The sequence below is a fragment of the Syngnathus floridae genome, chromosome 15 (assembly GCF_059516105.1).
Source record: "Syngnathus floridae isolate MCC-2025c chromosome 15, RoL_Sflo_1.0, whole genome shotgun sequence".
NCBI classification, from domain to species: domain Eukaryota; kingdom Metazoa; phylum Chordata; class Actinopteri; order Syngnathiformes; family Syngnathidae; genus Syngnathus; species Syngnathus floridae.
Window position 1 is genome coordinate 3,371,905 of NC_142427.1, and position 23,632 is coordinate 3,395,536.

At 46.6% G+C, this 23,632-nt stretch overlaps 1 protein-coding gene across 7 annotated transcripts in view; it reads right to left on the reverse strand.

Moving 5' to 3' along the window:
- Window positions 1-23,632, reverse strand: part of nup98 (nucleoporin 98 and 96 precursor) — a 52,323-nt gene that overhangs the window by 21,562 nt on the left and 7,129 nt on the right. For 5 of the 7 annotated variants that reach the window (XM_088398002.1, XM_088398001.1, XM_088398003.1 and 2 more), the window contains exons 12-27: window positions 22,356-22,496; window positions 22,125-22,258; window positions 21,226-21,413; window positions 21,031-21,147; window positions 20,492-20,663; window positions 20,290-20,389; window positions 20,045-20,161; window positions 19,840-19,978; window positions 19,583-19,760; window positions 19,008-19,163; window positions 18,709-18,933; window positions 16,358-16,472; window positions 16,027-16,268; window positions 6,880-7,061; window positions 6,539-6,777; window positions 6,001-6,252 (exon numbers count right to left, since the gene is read on the reverse strand). In XM_088398002.1, the coding sequence (XP_088254128.1) occupies window positions 6,001-6,252; window positions 6,539-6,777; window positions 6,880-7,061; window positions 16,027-16,268; window positions 16,358-16,472; window positions 18,709-18,933; window positions 19,008-19,163; window positions 19,583-19,760; window positions 19,840-19,978; window positions 20,045-20,161; window positions 20,290-20,389; window positions 20,492-20,663; window positions 21,031-21,147; window positions 21,226-21,413; window positions 22,125-22,258; window positions 22,356-22,496 (2,697 nt within the window). The remainder of the gene's footprint in view (window positions 1-6,000; window positions 6,253-6,538; window positions 6,778-6,879; window positions 7,062-16,026; window positions 16,269-16,357; window positions 16,473-18,708; window positions 18,934-19,007; window positions 19,164-19,582; window positions 19,761-19,839; window positions 19,979-20,044; window positions 20,162-20,289; window positions 20,390-20,491; window positions 20,664-21,030; window positions 21,148-21,225; window positions 21,414-22,124; window positions 22,259-22,355; window positions 22,497-23,632) is intronic. The other 2 variants (XM_088398004.1, XM_088398006.1) reach the window with 2 other exon arrangements.

A 23,632-nucleotide genomic window follows, 5' to 3' on the forward strand; every position in this document is an offset into this window, starting at 1 on the left:
CCGGGAATGCCTCTAATCAAACCGGAAGTGACCCAAATAGACCGGAAGTGACCCAAATCAAACCGGAAGTGACCTTATTTCAACATTAAGTGCCCTAAATACCTACATTTGCGCTAACTTTTGCAAATTTTGCCCGATTAAACCCGTTTCAACATTTTAACCCCAAAAGTGAACCTCCTGAAGCCGTTTTTTTTCCTTTTGTTCCAAATTTCAAAAAATTTTGGCGCAATTTTTTTTTCTTTTAATTCCCATTCATTCTCTATTAGGATTCAAGATTTGCTCTAACTTCTACATTTTTTAACCGATTCAACTCGTTCGAACTTTACAGTGTTCATCTTTTGCCTTCCTATTCCACAACTTCCCACTTACCAAAAATTCTCTACAATTTTGTTTTTCTACTGTAATTTCTACATTTTTGAACCGATTCAACCCATTCCAACTATATTCACTTTGTTCACTTTATGCTTACCATATTCACCCCCTTGACCCCCACTTCCAGTGTGGCGGCCATCTTGGATTGACCCTGAAGTGCCCCCAATGAACCCAGAATGAACCAGAAGTATCTCAAATCAAACCGGAAGTGACCTTAGTTAAACCAGAAGTGACCTTAGGCAAACCGGAAGTGAGCCCAAATCAAACCGGAAGTGACCCCAAATCAAACCGGAAGTGACCTTTTTAAACCGGAAGTGACCTTTTTAAACCGGAAGTGACCTCAGCTAGACAGGAAGTGCCTCTTATCAAACCGGAAGTGACCCAAATAGACCGGAAGTGACCCAAATCAAACCGGAAGTGACCATATTTCAACATTAAGTGCCCTAAATACCTACATTTGCACTAACTTTTGCAAATTTTGCCCGATTAAACCCATTTCAACATTTTAACCCCAAAAGTCAACCTCCTGAAGCCGTTTTTTTCCTTTTGTTCCAAATTTCAAAAAATTTTGGCGCATTTTTTTTTTCTTTTAATTCCCATTCATTCTCTATTAGGATTCAAGATTTGCTCTAACTTCTACATTTTTTAACCGATTCAACTCGTTCCAACTTTCAAGTGTTCAATTTTGTTTTTCTACTCTAATTTCTACATTTTTCAACTTATTCAAGCCATTCCACCTTTCAACTGTTCATCATTTTCTTTCCTATTCCACAACTTCCCACTTACCCAAAATTCCAAATGTTCAATTTTGAAATTCACACCCAATTTTCCCAAATTTCCTTTTTCCCTTGTAATTTCTACATTTTTCAACCGATTCAACTCTTTTCAACATCATTCTGCAGCATTCCCCAAGTATTTATTCAACCTCTTCACCTTCACACGCAATTTCTTCAGGAATTGCAAATTCTAGTTATTATTATTCTTCTATTTTATTCCCGCCACTTTTTTGTCCCGCTTCTTCTTCCACATAATTCATCCGATTCACTCCGTTCCACTTTTGACATATTCCAAATATTCACGAGATGAGCGCTTCCATTTTTCTCGTTCCGAAAATTTTCCGATTTCGCAAAATTCGCGAATTTACGACAAATTTTTCCCCATTCATTCTCAATGGCAGATTCGACATTTCACATTTACGTCATTCCCCTTTTAAATTCACCTCATTCAGCACATTCAAACCACATTCGGAATGATTCTCGACATTCCCAAAATTCCCAAATTCAAAAATTTCACGTTTTCACGTTAAAAATTCCGATAAAATTTCACGAAATTTCGTTTTTCACCTCTAATTTCTACATTTTTCGACCGATTCAACCCATTCCAACTTCCAACTGTTCATCTTTTGCCTACCTATTCCACAACTTCCAACTTGCAAAAAAATTCCAAATTTTCAAATTTGAAATTCAACCAAATTCTTCGTAATTTCATTTTTCTACTCTAATTTCTACATTTTTCAACCAATTCAACCCATTCCAACTTTCAACTGTTCATCTTTTGCCTGCCTATTCCACAACTTCTCACATACCAAATATTCAAAATTTTCAAATTTGAAATTCAACAAAATTCTACAAAATTTTGTTTTTTTACTCTAACTTCTACGTTTTTCAACCGATTCAACCCATTCCAGCTTTCAACTGTTCATCTTTTGCCTGCCTATTCCACAACTTCTCACCTACCAAAAATTCCAAATTTTTAAATTTGAAATTCAAGCAAATTCTCCAAAATTTTGTTTTTCTACTCTAACTTCTACATTTTTCAACCGATTCAACTCATTCCAACTTTCAACTGTTCATCTTTTGCCAACCTATTCCACAACTTCCCATTTGCCAAAAATTCCAAATTTGAAATTCAACCAAATTTTTCAAAATTTCGTTTTTCTACTCTAATTTCTACATTTATCAACCGATTCTACCCATTCCAACTTCCAACTGTTCATGTTTTGCCTACTTATTCCACAACTTCCCACTTACCAAAAACTCCAAATTCAACCAAATTCTCCAATATTTCGTTTTTCTACTCTAATTTCTACATTTTTCAACCGATTCAACCCATTCCAACTTTCAACTGTTCATCTTTTTTCTACCTATTCCACAACTTCCCACTTACCAAAAATTCCAAACTTTCAAATTTGAAATTCAACCAAATTCTGCAAAATTTAATTTTTCTACTCTAATTTCTACATTGTTCAACCGATTCAACCCATTCCAACTTTCAACTCTTCATCTTTTGCTTACCTATTCCACAACTTCCCACTTACCAAAAATTCCAAATTTGAAATTCAACCAAATTCTCCAACATTTCGTTTTTTCTGCTCTAATTTCTACATTTCTCAACAGATTCAATCCATTCCAACATTATTCACTTTGTTCACCTTATGCATACTGTTGGAATAATTTAAGTGAAGCCTTGGCCTGCCAGACCTGGAGGCCTCGCCTTTACGAGTTTATCTTTCCTTTGATCTAGGTTCTTTGTTTTTAGTGATAGGGATGTCTTTTGATCCCTGTCAGCCATTTGTATCCTTCCTGTCCTTATGTTGTCTGTGTGTTTTTGTTCCCGTAAGAGGCCTTCACTAACAAGGAGCAGGGCTTATTTGCATAGGTGAAATGTTCTTTGTTTGATTCACAGGAACTTCATTCCTTTTAGTTAGCTGTAGGTTTGGTTCATAGATTGTAGTTGATCAGAACTGTTTTTCTTCGTTAAGGGTTATATACAGTTAGAAGTAGTTGCATACAAGTTATCCCATATTTACTCCATGTTTGTTTAAGGAACTGCATCCCAGTTACCTCACGTTTGCTTAATGTGTGTTGAGGTGTTTAGGACAAGTTACTTATTATTATTGTGTGTTAATTTACCAAGTAGATAAAGTTAAGGTTTAGTTGCATTTGTTCCACAGCAGAGTGGCAATCAACGTGCTTCAAGGTATTTGATCACAGTCGAGGACGAGTCAGCCAACTGTGAGGGAAGACGACTGGTTGAGGAAAGAGGACAGCCTCTGTGGGGGTCACGAGCCAACAATGAAGTGCTAATTCACACCACACTACATTCTTTAGCTAATCAGCGTTGCTACAGACAGAATCTCGCCTCCCTTAGTGTAGCAACGCCTCTGTAACCAGGGCAACCAAAAGATTAAAAAGAGCGGCACGTGGAGTAAGGACTCAGAATTGATGGAGGTTGTAACTGAGATTGCTTTCTCTATCGTTCTCCTCGCGAGTAAACCTGTTCTGGTTGTCTTCTCTTCATTCCAGCGTGTGATTTAATGTCTGATCATATTTAGACCTGACACATACCATATTCACCCCCTTCACCCCCACTTCCACTATGCTTACACAATTCAACCCTTGACCCCCACTTCCAGTGTGGCGGCCATCTTGGATTGACCCTGAAGTGACCCCAATGAACCCTGAATTAACTGGAAGTGCTCCAAATCAAACCGGAAGTGACCCCAGGTAAACCGCAAGTGACCCCAAATAAACCGGAAGTGACCTCATGTTAACCGGGAGTTCCCCAAATAAACCGGAATTGACCTTATTTCAACAAGTGCCTTAAATGAAACCAGAAGTGACCTAAATATAACATTTGCTCTAACTTTTACAATTTTTGTCCGATTCAACCCGTTTCAACTTTTGAACTTCAAAGTGAACCTCTTGAACCTGTAGTTTTCGTTTTGTTCCAAATTTTAAAAAAAATTGGCGCAAATTTTTTTGAAATTTCCATTCATGGTCTCCGCCTTCAAACGCAATTTCTCCAGAAATTGCATTTTCTAGTTAACTTAGAATTTCATGGCTGCAACACGTCTAGTAGAAGCTGGGAAAGGTGGCAAAAAATACTGAGAAAGCTGAGAAAAGCTCAAACACATATTTGGAACATCCCACATGTGATCAGGCTAACTGGGAACAGGCGGGTACCATGATTGGGTATAAAAGGAGCCTCCCCAAACATGCTCAGTCATTCACAAGCAAGTCCACAACTGCGTGAGAAAATGGTTGAACAATTTAAGAAGCAAAATTGCAAGGAATCTAAGGATTTCAACATCTACGGTCCATAATATCATCAAAAGGTTCAGAGAATCTGGTGAAATCACTGCACGTAAGCGCCACGGCCAGAAACCAAGACTGAATGACCATGACCTTCAATCCCTCAGACGGCAGTGCCTTAAAAACCGACATGAGTGTGTAAAGGATCTCACCAAATGGGCTCAGGAAAACTTCAGAAAACCACTGTTAGTAAATATAGATCGTCACTACACTAGTAAGTGCGGGTTAAAACTCTACCATGAAAAGCAAAAGTTGTTTATGAACAACATCCAGAAACCCCGCCGGGTTCTCTGAGCCCGAGCTCATGTAAAATGGACTGATGCACAATGCAAAAGTGTTTTGTGGTCTGATGAGTCCACTTTTCAAATTGTTTTTGGAAACACTGGACGTCGTGTCCTCCGGACCAAAGAGGAAGTGGACCATCTGGACTGTTACCAACGCAAAGTTCAAAAGGCAGCATCTGCATTGAAAATGAATGCGTAAACTACGACAGGGAACCGGACTGTTGAACAACTGAAGCGGTTCATCAAGCAAGAATGGGAAAGAATTCCACATGAGAAGCTAAGAGAATTAGTCTCCTCTCTTCCAAAATATTTGAATGTTATTAAAAGGAAAGGTGATGTAAAGAAGTTGTAAATGTCAGGGTTTTCCAGGTTATCTTTATTGTATGCTTATGTTGGAATGCAACCTGTGATAAATAACCTAGCTTGTCCCATCCTACACAAAGTCGTAAAACACCCCTTGCTATGTTTTGACTAGAGGTCAAGGGCTTTCTCTAGTCAGCCCACTCTTACCCCCACCCTGTTTCTCTTAATAAAAATACTCTTGCAGGAGCCGAGAGTCAGACCTCCATTCGAACATCGCTGTACGCACAGCGACGAATGGACTCTCCACCTGCAGGTGTCTAAAAGGACTTACTTGTCTCCCGTGTGGTTCTTGCAAAATAAGTTGGAGTGAGCAAATCTCTAACAGTAAACATGCCCTTTCTCAACTTCTACTGCACGTGTTGCAGCCATGAAATTCTAAGTTAATTATTATTTCAAAAATAAGATAAAGTTTATGAGTTTGAGCATTAAATATGTTGTCTTTGTAGTGTATTCAATTGAATATAGGTCGAAAAGGATTTTCAAATCAATGTATTTTGTTTTTATTTACATTTTACACAATTTCCTAACTTCAACCGAATCCGGTTTGTATACAAGTTTTTTCCCCTTTATGGTGCATTTTATGGCTGATGCGACTTGTACTCCGGAGCGACTTTTGGTCCAAAAAATACGGTAAATTCAATCTGAGAATAGTTGTCAATTAATCTGGCAATCAATAAGTTGTTCATTGAGAAAAGTCAATTTTTTCTTGACTCTGAGATCGCACAAGTTGTTTCTCGTTTTTCTTGAAAACGAATCAACGGTTTCCCACAAGTGGTCTCGCAGCATACTGGTTTAGTGCGGCGTGTCCCGGCCCTCCGCCTTCCTTTCAAATGTCCGTTTTAGTCACCGCGGGACAACTTCGCTCGACGAGCTATCGGCACGCTCACCCTCCTCCTGCGCCAGACGACAGGCCTCACTGATGCGGTTTCCCGTCAGATAGCTGAAGACTGCCTCCGTGCGGCGCCCTTTGCCCGCCAGTGCCACTTCCTTCTCCACCCGCCGGGCGGTGCGGTGGGACAGCCAGGCGGAGAAGGCGCAGCGCCTCTCCAGCTGCTGTTCGTAGTCACCCTCGGCGTGCGGCTGCCGACCCCAGAGAGCCTCGCACAGGGTCCACACCTCACACCAGTAGGCCAGCAATGCTGAGGACACAAAGCATGGCAATTAACAGGTGGGAGAAGGTCAGGCCCGTGCCGGGCGCAACTTTCGACTCGGCCGTGCGGTCGGTTCCGAAACGCAAATGCATTCTGAGTGGGCGAGGAAGATAGCACCGCACCACATCCTTCGGCTCAGACGCCGACAAAGCTCTTCATCCCAATTTCACCCAACGAGGCGCGTTTTGAGGTCAATTTCCAACCGCCACATAGCAGACGACTGCGTTTGCAGACGCGACGGCGGAAGCGCACGGCATTCATGCGGCTGTCTTACGGTCAGCATGCGCCCGCTCATCGCTCAGCTCGGAGATCCAATCGGCGTAATCGTGCAGCGCCGCCGCACCGGGCCGCGGGCGGACGTGAGGGCAAGTGGAGGCGTCTGTGGCGATGGTACTGTGCTTCAGGCAGATTTCCAGGGGGCGCTGCAGTACCTCTCCGCTCTGCTCCTCACTCATCTTCTCTCCCGGGGCCACCAGCTGCTCCAAGAGCACCTTGTAGGCGCTCTCCGTAAGCCTGCAATTACAATGCATGGTTTGTTAAGTTACAAAACGACGCCACTCCAGTTCGCCGTCATAACCTCAGCTTGATTTTCATTCTATCTTGTTGGCGTCTTACGGTATGCTGCCGCCGGGTTTTGGCCGGAGACTGAAGTCCATGGTGTTTGCGGGCGGGTGGCCAAGCTGCTCGGCCGGAGGGGAGCTCAACGAATGGCCGCAGTGGGCCAGCGTCCAGCCAGGACCCCAGCCCACGCGGAAGGAGCGGCCCACGTACAAACCGGTGTCCATCAGCAAGTTGCCCTGCAAATGAGCAAAATGGATTCGTGCCACGGATAATGTAAAGAATCAAATTAAAGAGAGAGCCTACGTAGTTTTCAGGGCTACCAAAAGAAATGTATTTTCAGAATCAACTAGAATTTGCAATTTCTGGAGAAATTGCATGCGAAGGCGAAGAAGCCGAATAATTACTTGGGATATGCTGCAGATAATGCAGTTGGAACGGGCTGAATCAGCCAAATAATGTAGGAATTAGAAGGGGAAAACTAAATTTTGTCAAATTTGACGTGAATTTTAAAGTTCAAAATTTTGAATTTTTAGTAAGTGGGAAGCTGTGGAATAGGTAGGCATAAGCTGCAGTTAAAAGTTGGAACGGGTTGAATCAGTTGAAAAATGGAGAAATTAGAAGGGAAGAACAAAATTTGCGGACCTTCCGGTTTGTTTTGGGGAACTTCTGGTTCAATTGAGGCCACTTGCGGTTGATTTGGGGTAACTTCTGGTTTATTTGCGCCACTTCTGGTTTGCTCTGGGGCACTTTCAGTTCAATGTCACCTTTTGGATTATTTGGGGCACTTCTGGTTCAACTGAAGTCACTTTCGGTTTGTTTGGGGCACTTCCGGTTCACTTCCGGTCAAGTTAGGGGCACTTCTGGTTCACTTCCTGTTCATGTTGGGGCACTTCCTGTTCATTTTGGGGCACTTCCTGTTTGTTTTGGGGCACTTCCAGTTCAGTTCGTGTTCATTCTGGGGTCACTTCAAGATGGCCGCCACACTGTGGAAGTGGGAGTGAAGGGGTGAATCAGGTAAGCATAGCGGAAGTGGGGTAGTGGTGAAGGGGTTGAATATGGTAAGCATTCGGTGAATAGTTTAAAGTTAGAACGGGTTTAATCGGTCAAATAATGTAGGAATTAGACGGGAAGAACGAAATTTTGTAAAATTTTGTTTAAATTTCAAAATGGAAAATTTTGAATGTTTTTGTGGGTGGGAAATTTTGGAATAGGTAGTAGGTAAGAGATGAACAGTTTTAAGTTGGAATGGGTTGAATCGGTTGAATAATGTAGAAATAAGGGGAAATGAAATTTTGCGAAATTCTGCGGGAATTTTAAAGGAAAAATGTATAATTTGTGAATTGTGGGAAGTTTTGGAATAGGTAGGCATAAGATGAACAGTTTAACGTTTGGGTTGAATCGGTCGAGAAATGTAGAGATTTGAAGGGGAAAACAAAATTTTGTGAAATTTTGCTAAATTCTGCAGGAATTGTAAAGTTGAAAATGTGAATTCTTAAGTTTTGGAATTGATAGGCATAAGATGAACAGTTTAAAGTTGGAATGGGTTGAATCGATCAATAAATGTATATGTTAGAAGGATTTTGCGAAATTCTGCGGGAATTTTAAAGTTGAAAATGTGATTTTTTTTTTAGAAAATGGGAAGTTCTGGAACTGGTAGACAAAAGATGAACATTTTAAAGTTGGAACAGGGTGAATCAGTCAAGAAATGTAGGTTCACTGTATGCGCAGCCAAACTTTCTGCGTTTCACTGTGATTGCCTCCCGATAGGCTTACCCGCATGTTAACCAAGCGATGGGATTAAAGTGATTCGGTTTGACTTCTTACTTGGTCCAGCAACCCCACTCATTTTTGCTGGTCATAAACTTTATTTTAAAAGAAAAAAGCGAGTGGATGGGTTGATGTGTAATGCGTTGATTAGCTTCTTTGCTTTGATGCCGGGCATGCTGCGGTGAGGGTGGGGCGGTTCACTGACTGCCTCGCAATAGGCTTACATGTATGTCAATCAAGCAATTCTAGGCTATAGAAAAAAAGGGTTGTTTTTTTAAATGTCATGCGATCGACCAGTAGTAGCTTACTTCGGTGACGCCCTTGAGCACGGTTGCCGTAATGCTGAAAGCAATGCGACTTTGTACTAAAACGTACTGAAACATTTTGGCAGAGGGCTGTGTACAACCAGTATGAATCAACAAATTCATCAATTGATCCATATATAAGGTGCTCTGCATTATAAGGCGCACTGTGGGTTTTTGAGTAAATATTAAGTGCGGAAAATACAGTAAATGTTGACTGTGACATTAAAAATGAATGGGGAAAATGTTGCCGGAAATTTGTCAATTTTGCGAAAACTGATCATTTTTGGAAGGGAAAAAAAGGGAAGCACCCTTCATGTGAATATTTGGAATATGTTGAAATTGGAATGGGGTGAATCGGATCAAGTATGTGGAAGTAGTCCCGGGACAAAAAAGTGCAAGAAATGAAAAAGTTGAATAACTTGTGACGGCAAACTAGAATTTGCAATTTCCAGAGAAATTTCGTGTGAAGGCAAAGATGCTGAATAAATACTTGGGGAATGTTACAGAACAATGTTTAAAGTTGGAACAGGTTGAATCGGTTAAATAATGTAGGAACTAGGAGGGAAAAAGTTTGTCAAATTTGGTGTAAATTTCAAAATTGAAAATTTTGAATTTGCTAAGTGGTAAGTTTTGGAATAGGGAGGCAAAAGATGAAGACTTAAAAGTTGAAACGAGTTGAATCGGTTGAAAAAATTAGAAATTAGAAGGATAAAAGGAAATTTTGTGAAAATTTTGTGAAAATGTGCAATTTTTGAAACGTGGCCTCTTGGTAATGTTGACAATATTCCCTAATGTGATTTGAATGAGCTGAATTATGTGACTTTCAAGCGGGAGTGATGTATATGTGAAATGTTGAATGTGCCATTAAGAATGAATGGGGAAAATCTTGCCGGAAATTTGCGAATTTTGCGAAAACGAAAAATGTTTGGAATGAGAAAAATGGAGTACGTCAAAAGTGGAATGAAGTGAATCAGATGAATTATGTGGAAGTAGTACCAGGACAAAAAAGTGAGGAGACTAAAATAGAAGCAGCGGAATAGTAAAGTGTGGAATAACATAAGTGTGAAGGCCTTTGCTTTCTCACTAATTAACCCTCCTATTGTCCTCAAATATAATAACAAATTTGGTCCTTGTGGCCAATTTTACCCCAGGCACATTTACCTTCAGAAAATAATTTACACCATTTTTCTGCCCAAGTTTTTGTGAAAGGTACTTTATTTGTTGAATACATAAATAACTAAATAAAAATCATTGAGCTGCCTTCTCTAGCGCCAGCATCAATTAATCTGGCGAATGTCCGCTCCCTGGCGAACAAGATGGACGAACTGCTGCTCCTCACTTCAAGGAACACGGACTTCAGCAGATCCGCCGCGCTGTTTTGTTGAAACGTGGCTGAGCGGACGCACCCCCCACCACGCCGTGGAGTTGGCTTGGTTTCGGCTAATGCGTGTAGATCGCAGCATGAAGCTCTCCGGAAAATCAAAGGGAGGTGGTCTCTGTTTCTACATTAATGAACGTTGGTGTACTGATGTCACGGTGTTGAAAGAGTTTTGCTGCCCTCTCCTAGAAACACTTTTCATAAACTGCCAGCCGTTCTATTCACCACGGGAGTTCTCCTCGATTGTCTGGCGGCTGTTTACACGCACGTGCGAGTGAAGCCACGCAGATGCTGGCTGATCAGATGACAGACATGGAGAAACGTCTACCAAATTCACTAATCACTGTTCTGGGTGATCTTAACACGGCCAACCTTGCACACGAACTCCCCAGATACAGACAGCACATAACGTGTCCCACCAGAGGGGCACAGATACTAAACCACTGCTACAACGTAATTAAGGATGCATACCACTCTGTGGCTCGTGCAGCTTTAGGACTCTCAGACCACTGTCTAGTTCATCTGATCCCAGCCTACAGACAGAAACTAAAAACTTCTAAGCCTGTGGTGAGGACTGTGAGGAAGTGGACAGTGGAGTCAAGGCAGGACCTCCAAGCCTGCTTTGACTGCACCGATTGGGAGTTTTTGAAGCTGCAACTTCAGACCTGCATGAATTCACTGACACTGTCACATCATACATCAGTTTTTGCGAGGATCTGTGTGTCCAGACTAAGACCTTCTGCACGTACAACAACAACAAACCTTGGTTTACACCGAACCTCAGGAGGCTGTGCAAAGTCAAGGAGGAGGCCTACAGGAGTCGCGACCGGGACCTGTTCAAGCAGACCAGAAACACACTGAACCGAGAGGTCAGGAAAGCCAGGAGGTGTTACGGGGAGAGCCTGGAGAGACACCTCTCTGCCAATCCTGATCCCTCAACAGTGTGAAAAGGTCTGCAGAGCATCACGGGCTTCAAGAAATGAACCCCCCGTCCTGTGGAGAGCCCAAGGCTTGCTAACCAGCTAAACAGGTTCTACTGCAGGTTTGATCGGACCTCCTGCAGCACAATCTACATACTCACCTCCCCCCACAACCACTCTGTCCACACCTCCATCACCGCTGTCACCTACTGCCTCTCTTGCATTGGCCGCACCTGAGCTCCAGAGCCGCGAGGAGGAAGTGCGCCAGGTGTTCCGGAGACAAAAGATCAAGAAGGCACCGGGCCCAAACGGCGTGTCACCTTCCTGCTTGAAAGTCTGTGCTGAGCAACTGGCACCTACCTTTGCACGGATCTTCAACCTGGAGCTGTGTGAGCTGCCCTTGTGCTTCAAGAGCTCCGCCATCGTTACAGTGGCCAAGAAACCCGCCATGACAGGTTTGAATGACTATAGACCTGTGGTCATGAAATCTTTCGAGACCTGAAGGATGTCACGGGCCCCCTGCTTGACCCCCTCCAGTTTGCCTACCGGGCAAACAGGTCGGTGTATGATGTGGTCAACATGGGGCTGCACTACATCCTGCACAACCTGGACACCCCAGGAACGTACGCCAGGATCCTGTTTGTAGACTTCAGCTTGGCGTTCAATACCATCGCTCCTGACATCCTCCAAGAGAAGCTCATCCAGCTCGCGGTGCCTGCCTCCACCTGTCAGTGGATCACCAGCTTCCTGACCAACAGGAGACAGCGTGTGAGGCTGGGGAGCATCACATCTGACACCCGGACCACCAATACTGGCGCCCCTCAGGGGTGCGTCCTGTCCCCACTGCTCTTCTCTCTCTACACCAACGATTTCTCAGGTGACTCTCCTGTGAAGCTCCTCAAGTACGCAGACGACACCACTCTCATCAGACTGATCCGGGACGGTGATGAGACTGTGTACAGACATGAAGGAGCAGCTGGTCCACTGGTGCAGCCAAAACCACCTGGAGCTGAACCCGCTCAAGACCGTGGAGATGACAGTGGACTTCAGGCGAGACCCTTCACTACTTTCACCCCTTACCATCCGCAGTAATATTATTCTCTCCACAGACACCTTCAAGTTCTTGGGAACCACAATCTCTCGGGACCTGAAATGGACCGGCCACATAGACTCTGTCTGGAAGAAGGCCCAGCAGAGGCTGTACTTCCTGAGACAGCTCAAAAAGTTCAACCTGCCGCGGGAGCTGCTGAGGATCTTCTACAGATCTTCTACACTGCCATCATTCAGTCTGTCCTCTGCGCCTCCATCACTGTCTGGTTTGGATCGGCCTCCAAACAAGACAAGCACAGACTGCAACGGACAATCAGGACTGCAGAAAAGATAATTGGAATCAACCTCCCATCTATCCAAGACTTGTACCTGTCCAGGACCAGGAAACGTGCAAATAACATCTCTACAGACCCTTCTCACCCAGGTTGCAGTCTGTTTGAACTACTCCCCCCCGGACGGCGTTAAAGAGCTCTGTACGCCAAAACCAGCAGACACAGAGACAGCTTCTTCCCCCAGGCTGTTTCTCTGGTGAACTCACACCACAGTCTCAGAGTCATTGCTGTGCAATAACATCTTGCTCTCCACACCTTTTTTGAATTGTCTACACTGTTTGTACTATGTGTCCTTTCTGCATCCATTGCAGCCCGGTCATCCTGGAAAAGGGACCCTCCCATCTGTGGTCTCTTCTCAAGGTTTCTCATTTCCCCTAGCTGGAGGTTTGAGTTTTTCCTTGCCCTCCTGGGAGTTTAAGATCAGGGGATGTTTGAGAATATTTGTCATTTTTCACGTCCTGAGTGTTGTTAGTCACCTAAATGTTTAACAGAGGCTGTGATGTACCGAAGTCAAATTCCTTGTTTGGCACAAACATGGCGAATAAAAACTCTTGAACCTTGAACATCTTTAAATTAGAACTAATTTATGCTGACGTTTTCACAAAAATCTTCTCAAACCCATTTCTCAACATTAATGACCACAAGTCTGGTTTTGGTGGTGATGGAATATGACTTATGCATGACTTATTTATTTTCATTAAATGTTTGTAATATTATTCTGGCTAGTTACTGTAACATATCACTCACCCCTCGTTCGTTATCCTGGCTTGGGACACTGGTTTATTCTCTCTCACTTTTCTCAACATTGTAACATTGTAACCTTCCTTTTGAGCAGTTCCTCACCCAGATGTGAAAAAAATGATCACACGTAATGTGTCCATGCAGTCCTTCAACAATGTCAAGCACAAACCTTGTGGCTGGATTTAGTATTTCAGATACTGTGCTGGGAGATTTACCCGCGTACACCTACATATTCTAGGAAAAGCTGCATCACATGCTGCCCATATTCTGATGCCATATTTGGCTGATTTACTAGGCATATATTGTCAGAAGGAACGCGCCCATGAAACGCAACAAAGCACTCATCAACAGTCACTTTGGTGCCTGGATTATAAAGCAGTTCTTCATGCCTTGTTTGTTTGTCATCGAAGCATATGACACTGGACAAAACATGCATTGTCTTGAGAGACATGAGACTGGAACCATTTCTCTTCCAGTCTGAGCATTCCAAAGGCTTGTTGTTGCTTCACCTTTTGCTTTGTAAACCCCTGCCAAAATTAGCAAGCAAACGTAGGCTTCCACATCAAAAAAGTCAAAATCAGGGTCCTCCTCTATGTCACTTTCATTGTCAAAGAGGTGTTCCATAACCGGTAAAGCCTTCTTCTAGACCACATTTTCAGAGACAGGCAGATAGCAGTATACTCAATGAAGAATGATTTAGATAGGACTGCCGTGCAAGCGTTTATACGTTTGTGCCACCCTGATTTTGCATAAACTACCAATGTCCTCGTGGAATACCCCACCGTCCACAGTGTGTGATAACAGTTCTACTGAGTACAGTAGGTCACACGCACGTGCACGCATGCGGGAAATCTCATTGACAGATGTTTTAACAGTTAAATCAGCTTGGGGTCAAAGTGACCCCAAAGGACAACCAATGCATGTAATACGTGTTCAGTATATTGAAAAAATATAATCTTGAAAAAAATCATGCTTAATCAGTTGTCCCCATCAATTTAGGAAGTCATGAAATATAATTAAAAAAATAAAAAAATAAACTACTTTTTTTTTAATGATAAACATCCATTGGGGTCAAATTGAACCAAATGACGATAGGAGGGTTAAGCCGCTGCTTACTTTTTTGGTTCGATCAGTTTCAAAACTGCTGTGCCTTTATTCAAAAACAGAACATTTCAAATGAACTTAAATTACCGGTCCATTCATCTGTCAGAAAATACAAAACAAATGTTTGCAAATGTCTTATGGTGTACTTAGACCAGAAAAGTCCTTTAGTCCGCTTGTTTGGTCCGGACCAAAAGCAGAATTCATTTTTTTCGTTTAGTGCGGTTCCAATTCAAACTGTGTATTTTGTAAGTGAAGTATACACATCCACGCTTGTGACGATCTGTGCTCCACTTGGACAGCAATGACCAGGGCGGCACATGGAGCACAGACCTGGAAATGGAGGGAAAACACACGAGACCTACGCGCTGCGTTCCTGCTCTGCCTATTGTGCTGTTGGTGCAGATCTTCGCTGTTCGTATTCACACCTGCAGCGAACCGCACCAAAGCTCGTTTGGAAGCGAACAGAGACCACTTGAAAAAGTGGGTCTCGGTCATCATCATCGGTTTAAAGTCCGTTTTCCAGGCGCCGCTGGGTTGGACTGGGTTCTTGATATGGCTTTCTTCCACCGGGAACGGTCCATGGCCATCTCGTGGTTGATGCCGAGTGCCTTCATGTCGGCTGACACGGTCGTCTGTCAGGTCTTTTTAGGTCGGCCACTGGGTCTTGTTCCCTCTACATTATACGACATAACTTTCTTCACCCAGTCGTTCTCGTCCTTCCTCACTACATGTCCGTACCATCGCATCTGCCTCTCCTCACCACATCCACTATGGCCTCCACTCCCATCTTCTTTCTCAGCTCTGCACTGGTTTTTTTCTCCCTCATTGACACACCACACATTTATCTGATCATCCTCATTTCTGCTCTGTTTAGTTTGTCTTCGTGTTCTGTTTTCAGGGCCCATGCCTCACTTCCGTACATCATACTACTCCTGATGCAGGCTGAGTACACTTGGCCTCTCATCTTCAGGGATGGGGCCTTAGATGTTAAGAAGGGCATGAGTTCCCTGAATTTCTTCCACCCGCTTCTCACCCTTGTTGTCACTGCTAGGTCCACCCCCCCGTCAGCGTTAAGCATGTCTCCAAGGTAGCAGAAGCTGTCCACCACCTCATACATCTCCCCATCTACTACGAGCCCCTCTTGCTCAGCTGGGTCTGTTTCTTTAATGCACACCAGTATTCATTTGCATGTATTCACACCAGCCTTCCAATCAAACCCTGGTCCGTTTAAAGCAGACCAAACAGTCAGGTCTGAATACACCCTTAGCTCAAATAAAAAGTAAGCAAATAGTCTGCTCCGACAAAGGACTAAAGAAGTCAGAGAACATTGTTGCGAAGTTGTAATTCAAAGTATTTGGAGCATTTGAAGTTAGATGGTGTATCCAAGCGCTTCATCAATGAGAAAAACAATTGTCAATGCATTTCACAATCAACTAGTTGTTGATGAATTGCTGCACTTTTGAACTGGTTGTTAGTTGAGAAGACAAAATGAGACTCTGCTGAGAGCCAAGCTACATTACGGCAAATTTCAACTTCAGTCTTCCCTTTTGCAAATTTCCAAAAGTTTAGGTGGGAGGGAGCAGAGTAACATGCAGTGGACTTGCCTTTCCTTGGGCGATAGACTCTTCCAGCGGCACGGGGCCTCCCAAGCGCCGAACCCCGACTGTCCTCACCAGGGGTTCCGCCTGCTTGGGGGAAAGCATGAAGGAGGAGGCGGCGGCGGGTACCGCCCAGTGGAATGAGCGGGGCGCTCTGGGCCACGGCAGGAGTGAAGCAAGCCCATGAGGGGAATCAGGGGGCTGAGACAGGAGGCCAGAAGAAATGCGAGCCTGGAAGAGAGGGCCCACTGGCCACAGGGGCGAAAAACGTTCACATACTTGCGTGTGAAAAACACTTGCGGCCATTCCAGTAATGTCGCACATTCAAAGTTCCTACCCGAGGGCCGTCCCGGCTCCACGTGACACGGCGAGAAGTCAGAGGAGATCTTCAGGTGATCCTGACAAAAGTCGCTTTCGTCTTCATCCTCGGCTAAAAGAGCCGCCTTCATGATCTAAGACAAACAAAGGGTGCTTATCTTTCATGGCTTTGTTGTGCAGCAAGTGAGCCTTATTTTCCCTCCAAGTGATGATGTGCTAATTGATTTAATTTCTTGACTGTAGGAGTAGAAAGCAAACGGCTCACCACGAGCTGCGACAAATGGAGCGTTAAAGAGACAGCGGCATAGCCGTGTCTATGCTTAGTCCAGTTCCAGTTAGGAGAGTTGTTTTGCACACATTATTGTCCTTGATAGTCAGGTGATGATGTTTCACTTTTTATCGTTGCCTTTATTCTATGGCTCCACAGCGTAGTGGCGCCACTGCACGGCGGCCCCGCCACCAGTATGGAGCAGCGATTGGACAAGCCAAAGCTAACTACTCGTGGTAACCCCGATGCACGCCCCTTAAGCTCATGGCATGTTTTTCTGGCCTCTTCGCAGCATTCTATTTTGGGGCAAAAAGTCAGTCTGTACAAATGTGAAATTGCATTTCACTTGCAGTGAGCCCGGTCCAGCCAGCGTCCAAGGGTAGGTGGACGCCCAACGTAACTGGGCGCCCACAGAAATCCACCACTCCAGTTTCTGATTTGACACCGCTCCATAGTGAATCTTTCACCGCTCATACATCTTTAACGTTTCCCTGCAGCAGGCCATCGTTCCCTCGTGATTCAAGGCTGCCACCATCGTTCCTGTGCCAAAGAAACCTGCACCGTCCTGCTTCAATGACTACCGCCCCGTGGCACTGACGTCCATCATCATGAAGTGCTTTGAGCGGCTTGTCATGGAGCACATCAAATCCGTTCTCCCCCCCACTATTGACCCTTTCCAGTTTGCGTACCGTGCCAAGCGGTCCTCTGAGGATGCCATCTGCTCTGCCCTCCACTCGGCCCTCACCCACCTGGAGAGTAAGGACTCATATGTGAGGTTGCTGTTTGTGGACTTCAGCTCTGCCTTCAACACCATTGTGCCGCATCTGCAAACTCGACGAGCTGGGCCTCAGTACCTCCCTCTGCAACTGGCTACTGGACTTCCTCTGTCAGAGGCCTCAGGTGGTGCGTGTTGGCGACAAAATCTCCGCCAGCATCACGCTGAGCACGGGGGCCCCCCAGGGTTGCGTGCTCAGTCCACTGCTCTTCACCCTGCTGACGCATGACTGCACTGCGACCTACAGCGACAACCGCATAGTGAAGTTTGCTGACGACACGACTCTGGTGGGTCTCATCACGAAGGGCGACGAGACTCGGTACAGGCCGGAAGTTGACCTTCTGACTACGTGGTGCAGGGACAACAACCTCCTGCTGAACGTCAACAAGACCAAGGAAATCGTTGTTGACTTCCGGAAGGGTCACACAAAACACCTGCCGCTGATCATCGACGGTGCTGTGGTGGAGAGGGTGAGCTGCACCAAGTTCCTGGGGATGCACATCAGTGAGGACCTCTCCTGGTCCGCAAACACCTCGTCACTGGCAAAGAAAGCTCAGCGCCGCCTGTACTTCCTGCGGAAGCTCAGGCGTGCATGTGCTCCTCAGGCAGTCCTGTCTACATTCTACCGTGGCACCATTGAGAGCGTCCTCACCAGTTGCATCGCTGTCTGGGGTGGTAACTGCACTGAACAGAACTTGAAGGCCCTGCAGCGCATAGTGAATACGGCTGGTAAGATTATTGGTGCTTCGCTCCCCTCCCTGAAGGACATTTACACCTCCCATCTCGCCCGCAAGGCAACCTCGATTGCGAGAGATGTGAGTCACCCGGCTCACTCTTTGTTTGACCTTCTGCCCTCTGGGAAGAGGTACAGGAGCCTGCGCTCCCGCACCACCATACTCGCCAACAGCTTCTTTCTCCAGGCTGTTAGGACCCTGAACTCGCTACCCCCTTCTGCGTAGCGTGCGGCACTGTTGCGCTACTTTCTGGAATGTCTGCTGTACGCTCACTTGCTCCTTTTTTTGCTCCTCTTATTTATTTATCTGTTGTGTTATTTATTCATTATTTATTCAGCACGCTGTTGTTATACTTGTTTGTCTGTTGTGGGCCATGTCTTGTCACCGTGGGATAGGGGGGAACAAAATTTCGGTTTCTTTGTGTGTCTTTGGCATGTGGAGAAATTGACAATAAAGCTGACTTTGACTTTGACTTTAGTTGGCGGCAGATGCTGTCCTAACTCTTCCTTGCTTTACTTTTGCCATGTTTTGTTGAGACGGATGACTAAACGCAAAGAATGCGAACGCTGCGCAAATAAGTGGCCAAGACCTACCTGCAGCGTGTGGGGGTTGATGCCCAACGAGGACACCATGTGGCTGGGAACAGAGACGCCAGGAGATGAAATATCGGCACCCGCGGCACCCCCCGGCCCGTCTGGCGGCCCAAGGTTGTCCCCGTGCCCTGGTGCTCTCTCCGCCGGAAGGCCCTGCGTGACGTCGGCCATGTCGCTGTCCAACTCGGCCACGCCGCTCGCCAGGTCAGTGACGACCGCCGAGGTCTGACGAGACCAGAAGAAAGCATTGAGTCTGCCATTTTGTAGCGCCCTCGGAACGCGGACGCCGTGGTTGCTACCTGCGCCGCCATCTGCTGCTGGACGGGGGGAGGAGGCTGCGGCAATCTGGAGGGAGGAAGTGACATCATCACTTTCTGCTTCTTGGGGTCGGTCTGAAGTGGAACATCGTCGTCTTCGTCCGACTCCTGCAAGCCATACTTGGAGAAATGAGCCACCTGGGGGGAAGTGAGTAAAAGTTAAGAAATCAATTGGACAAGCAACCCAACAAGCCATTGACTGATTGACACTTTATGAGCTAGAAAAGAAACATTACAAGAAACCAAAAAAAGAAAAGACCACAAATGCATGTCCTCGATCAACACGCTTAACATGTTCAAAGGGGGGGAAGAGGAAGAATACTTATCTCGCCCTACTGCTTGTTCTCTGCATATTGCTCTCATCACATCATGACGACACGATTACGCCACACTTGCACGCAAACAATCACACACTAACTCCCCCCCCCCCACACACACACCTTAACTGTTAAATTCTCACCATACCCAAACTTTCACATTGGCGCAACCCTTACAAACCTACACACTTGAAACAAAGACAGTACCCCCCCCCCCCCCCCCCACCCCCACACACACACCTCAAAGACCCAGGAGCCGGTCTCAGGCCTGTATTCCAGGAAGCGCGCTCCCTGTTTGCGTGCCGCCTTCTCTAGCCGGCCTTCGTAGTTCATGTCAGCGAGGCGTTCTGGGCTTCGGATTTGCGTGCAGCTCGTCTTGTCGTTGGGCCAAACGCCGTCCAGAGTCACCTCGGCCCGCCTGCGTGCATCGACACACGAGCGACTCATAGCAAGCGGCGGCCGCTGCCAAGACGTACGCCCATGCATAGGGACCTCACCTGTTGAGGCCCTCGCCCTCGGCCGGCTTGTTCCTGTCGTCCGGGTACACAATGACTTCTTTGCGTCGAAAGTGAACGATCTGGTCGAGGTCCAGTCCAGTCACGTTGACCACGCCGGGAAAGAAGATGGAGCCATAACCTGCGAGGATCAGTCACGTCACAGCTTTGATCTGACCAGACAGTCACAAACGTCCCGCAAACTCACCTTTCCTGCCGATGGTGAAATTTTCCACCACGCAGTCGCCGCCATCGTCGTCCACCATGTCAGCCAGCTCGTCCATGGAAGGGATGGTGTAATAGCCTGCGCGCCTCAGCACGATGCCTGGAAGGAATACATCGAACTTATATTGCGCTTTTTTTGGACCCAAAAAACATCAGGTCATCATCACACCAAATGGTAGGGCGAGCCGGGCCCAACCTCGGTGGTGCCAACGGGCTCGTGCATCGTACCTGCGGGGTGAGGAGGTGGGTTGGATTCCAGTGTGACATCGTCTCGCTCCTCTCGCAGAGACTCTTCGCCTGGGGATGTCGACGCATTCTCACTGCTCAACTGGCAATTGAGGAGTAATATCACCACCCAAAAAAAAACCCACTCACAGCGACAAACATGAAATGCGCGACAAAACAAGCGCGCCGGCGGCAGGGCGCTCACCTCCAGACCGTTCCTGATGGCCTTGTGCATGTTGAGCTCGCAGATGGTGTCCTGCAGGACGCAGGGGCTGCGGCCCTGCGGTACAGGCTTTGCAATGGGGTTGACGTAGAAATGCGTGACCTCCAGGTCATCACCGGCCGGCGCTGGCCTCGGCTCATCGTCCTCCGTTTGGCTGCAGACAAGCCCGCGGTTCGTTAAGCAGACAACCGGCTCGGAGCGTTACGCCGGGCCGACGTGAACACGCTGTCAGGTCTGCCAGCAATAGCAGAATAATTTCAAGCGGCACAGCATCGGCGTAGCACCACCCCTCCGTCGACAGCGCTTGTGTCGTATGTTACATGAAGCATGCAAAAATTCAACAACTGACTTGAGTTGGTTGAACATTATGCATCCACAATTTGAGGTGCAACAAGTCATCGATTAATTCACTTATCCAAAGAATCGACTTGATCAAATAGTGGAATTGTGGCAACTTTTCACTCGGCATGGTCGCATGTGGCGTACTGAGAGTAGAGCGAGTTTGTGCTCAAGTTGAACACCTGTGTCCATTCAGAGGGTACGCCGACAGAGAGGTGAGGTCGTCTGCGTCTTTGCCAACGGGGCTGCTGTACTGGCTGCTGTTCAAGTTTTTCAGCACCAGCTTCTTGATGCTCTTCCTGCAGACGCAAAAGCACATGTAGCACAGTGCCAACGCCGGGCCGGAGCACACAACCGGCTGCCGCAGCAACATCCACCTGGGAACGAAGGCTCCGTTGGCCAGAGAGGGCTCGTCGTCGTCCAAGCCGTCAAAAAGCTGCGACTTGGAACCGCCCGATGAAGTCAAAGCTTTGGGACGCACTCTGGTGGCCGGTCGGGGGGTCAGCTTATAGTGCGTGGGTGTAGTCAGAGCTTTCTGGGCCGTGGGGTTGGTCGGTTTCAGACGCTGCGGCAGAAGTCAAGGAAAAAAAAGCGCGTTTGGGCGTGTTTTTCAGTCGCAAAACGAGAGCATCGGAGGGCAAGCGCCTGAACCAGACGCAACTCAAAATGGCGACTTACCCTCGAACACCTGCCAAGTGGCCGCAAAATGCGAAAGCCCACAAGTTAACGTGAAAGCGGGCTTGGAGTTGGCTGCAGGCGCTTTTACGACGATAAACATAGGAGGATATTTGTAAGGCTGCAACTTTATTTTTTTGCCTTTATTGGGCCACAAAATCGGCTTGCGTTCCCGGCGGCGATAGAAACCGCTTCTGTGAGGTGCGACATAGCTTTGTTGCGATTGTGGCAGAAAGTTTTAAATTACTACTATGCTTGCCAAAGTGTAGTAAAAGTGCTTTTGTTGCCACAGTGAGGCGATTCAACTGGCAAAATGTCCTATTTGAGAGTAGCGTCAAGGTAATGTCACACAAAAGCGCCTCGGGTAGGCGTGAAGCTGGCGAGTGAATTATTTACAGATCAAACTCTCCAAGCTCCCGCCAGGCCATTCCTTCTTTTTTTTCTGTTGCTACTGTGTGCTACTCCTCTTCCTAAACGAAAAAGCCAGGGCTTCCTTTTGCTACAATAGAAGGCCCATCTTGTCGAGGTGCGGTCAAACCAGCGCCAAAATCTCCATTTTGCATGGGCAGCCTCGGGATTGGCTCACCGTCCGCTCACTCACCTCTTCCTTCTTCTTTGGGTCAGACAGAGGGTTCCTGAAGAGCGGCGAGTCTCCATAAGGAGAGTACGCCAGCACGCTGAACTGCTGCTGCAGCATGGCTTGTTGAGCAGCGGCCGCGTTGGGATCAGTCAGCGCTTGAGGGGCCAAAAACAAAAAATAAATAAAGAAAATCAACAAATGGGAGCCACGCAGTTTTCTCTCCGGTTTGAAATTAGGAGCATCGATGCTGACCGACAGGGTGCTGAGGCGCGCCGAAGCCCAACGTGCCAGTGCCACCGTTGAAGCCGCCGGTCCCAAACGTTCCCATCGTGCCCAGAGTGGAGCCCAATTTGCTCTGGTTATTCCCAAACAGAGACGTGGTCCCAGCGCCCACTGCTCCGCAAACACAGCGAGTTATTTGAACACGTGAAAAACGACACAGCGGTTAAGCGGAGACGGCAGGGCACATGCTGGGCAAGTGACGATCACTCAAGTGATAACGTCATGATGGCGCTGCGGATGGCCGCTACGGTGAGTCGCTCTCTGTTTCTTTGCCTTATTTTGTGTGTTTTCTGTGTCTTCTGCTGTCCATCCCATCCGCTCCCTGGCGAACAAGATGGACGAACTGCTGCTCCTCACTTCAAGGAACACGGACTTCAGCAGATCCGCCGCGCTGTTTTGTTGAAACGTGGCTTAGCGAACGAACCCCCCACCACGCCATGGAGTTAGCTGGGTTTCGGCTAACGCGTGCAGATCGCAGCGCGGAGCTCTCCGGAAAATCAAAGGGAGGTGGTCTCTGTTTCTACATTAATGAACGTTGGTGTACTGATGTCATGGTGTTGAAAGAGTTTTGCAGCCCTCTCCTAGAAACACTTTTTATAAACTGCCAGCCGTTCTATTCACCACGGGAGTTCTCCTCGATCGTCTTCGCGGCTGTTTACATTCCACCACACACACGTGCGAGTGAAGCCACGCAGATGCTGGCTGACCAGGTGACAGACATGGAGAAACTTCTACCAAATTCACTAATCATTGTTCTGGGTGATCTTAACAGGGCGAACCTCGCACACGAACTCCCCAGACACAGACAGCACATAACGTGTCCCACCAGAGGGGCACAGACACTGGACCACTGCTACACCGTAATTAAGGATGCATACCACTCTGTGGCTCGTGCAGCTTTAGGACTCTCGGACCACTGTCTAGTTCATCTGATCCCGGCCTACAGACAGAAACTAAAAACTTCTAAGCCTGTGGTGAGGACTGTGAGGAAGTGGACAGTGGAGTCAAGGCAGGACCTCCAAGCCTGCTTTGACTGCACCGATTGAAGAGTTTTTGAAGCTGCAACTTCAGACCTGCATGAACTCACTGACACTGTCACATCATACATCAGTTTTTGTGAGGATCTGTGTGTGCAGACTAAGACCTTCTGCACGTACAACAACGACAAACCTTGGTTTACACCGAACCTCAAGAGGCTGTGCAAAGTCAAGGAGGAGGCCTACAGGAGCGGTGACCGGGACCTGTTC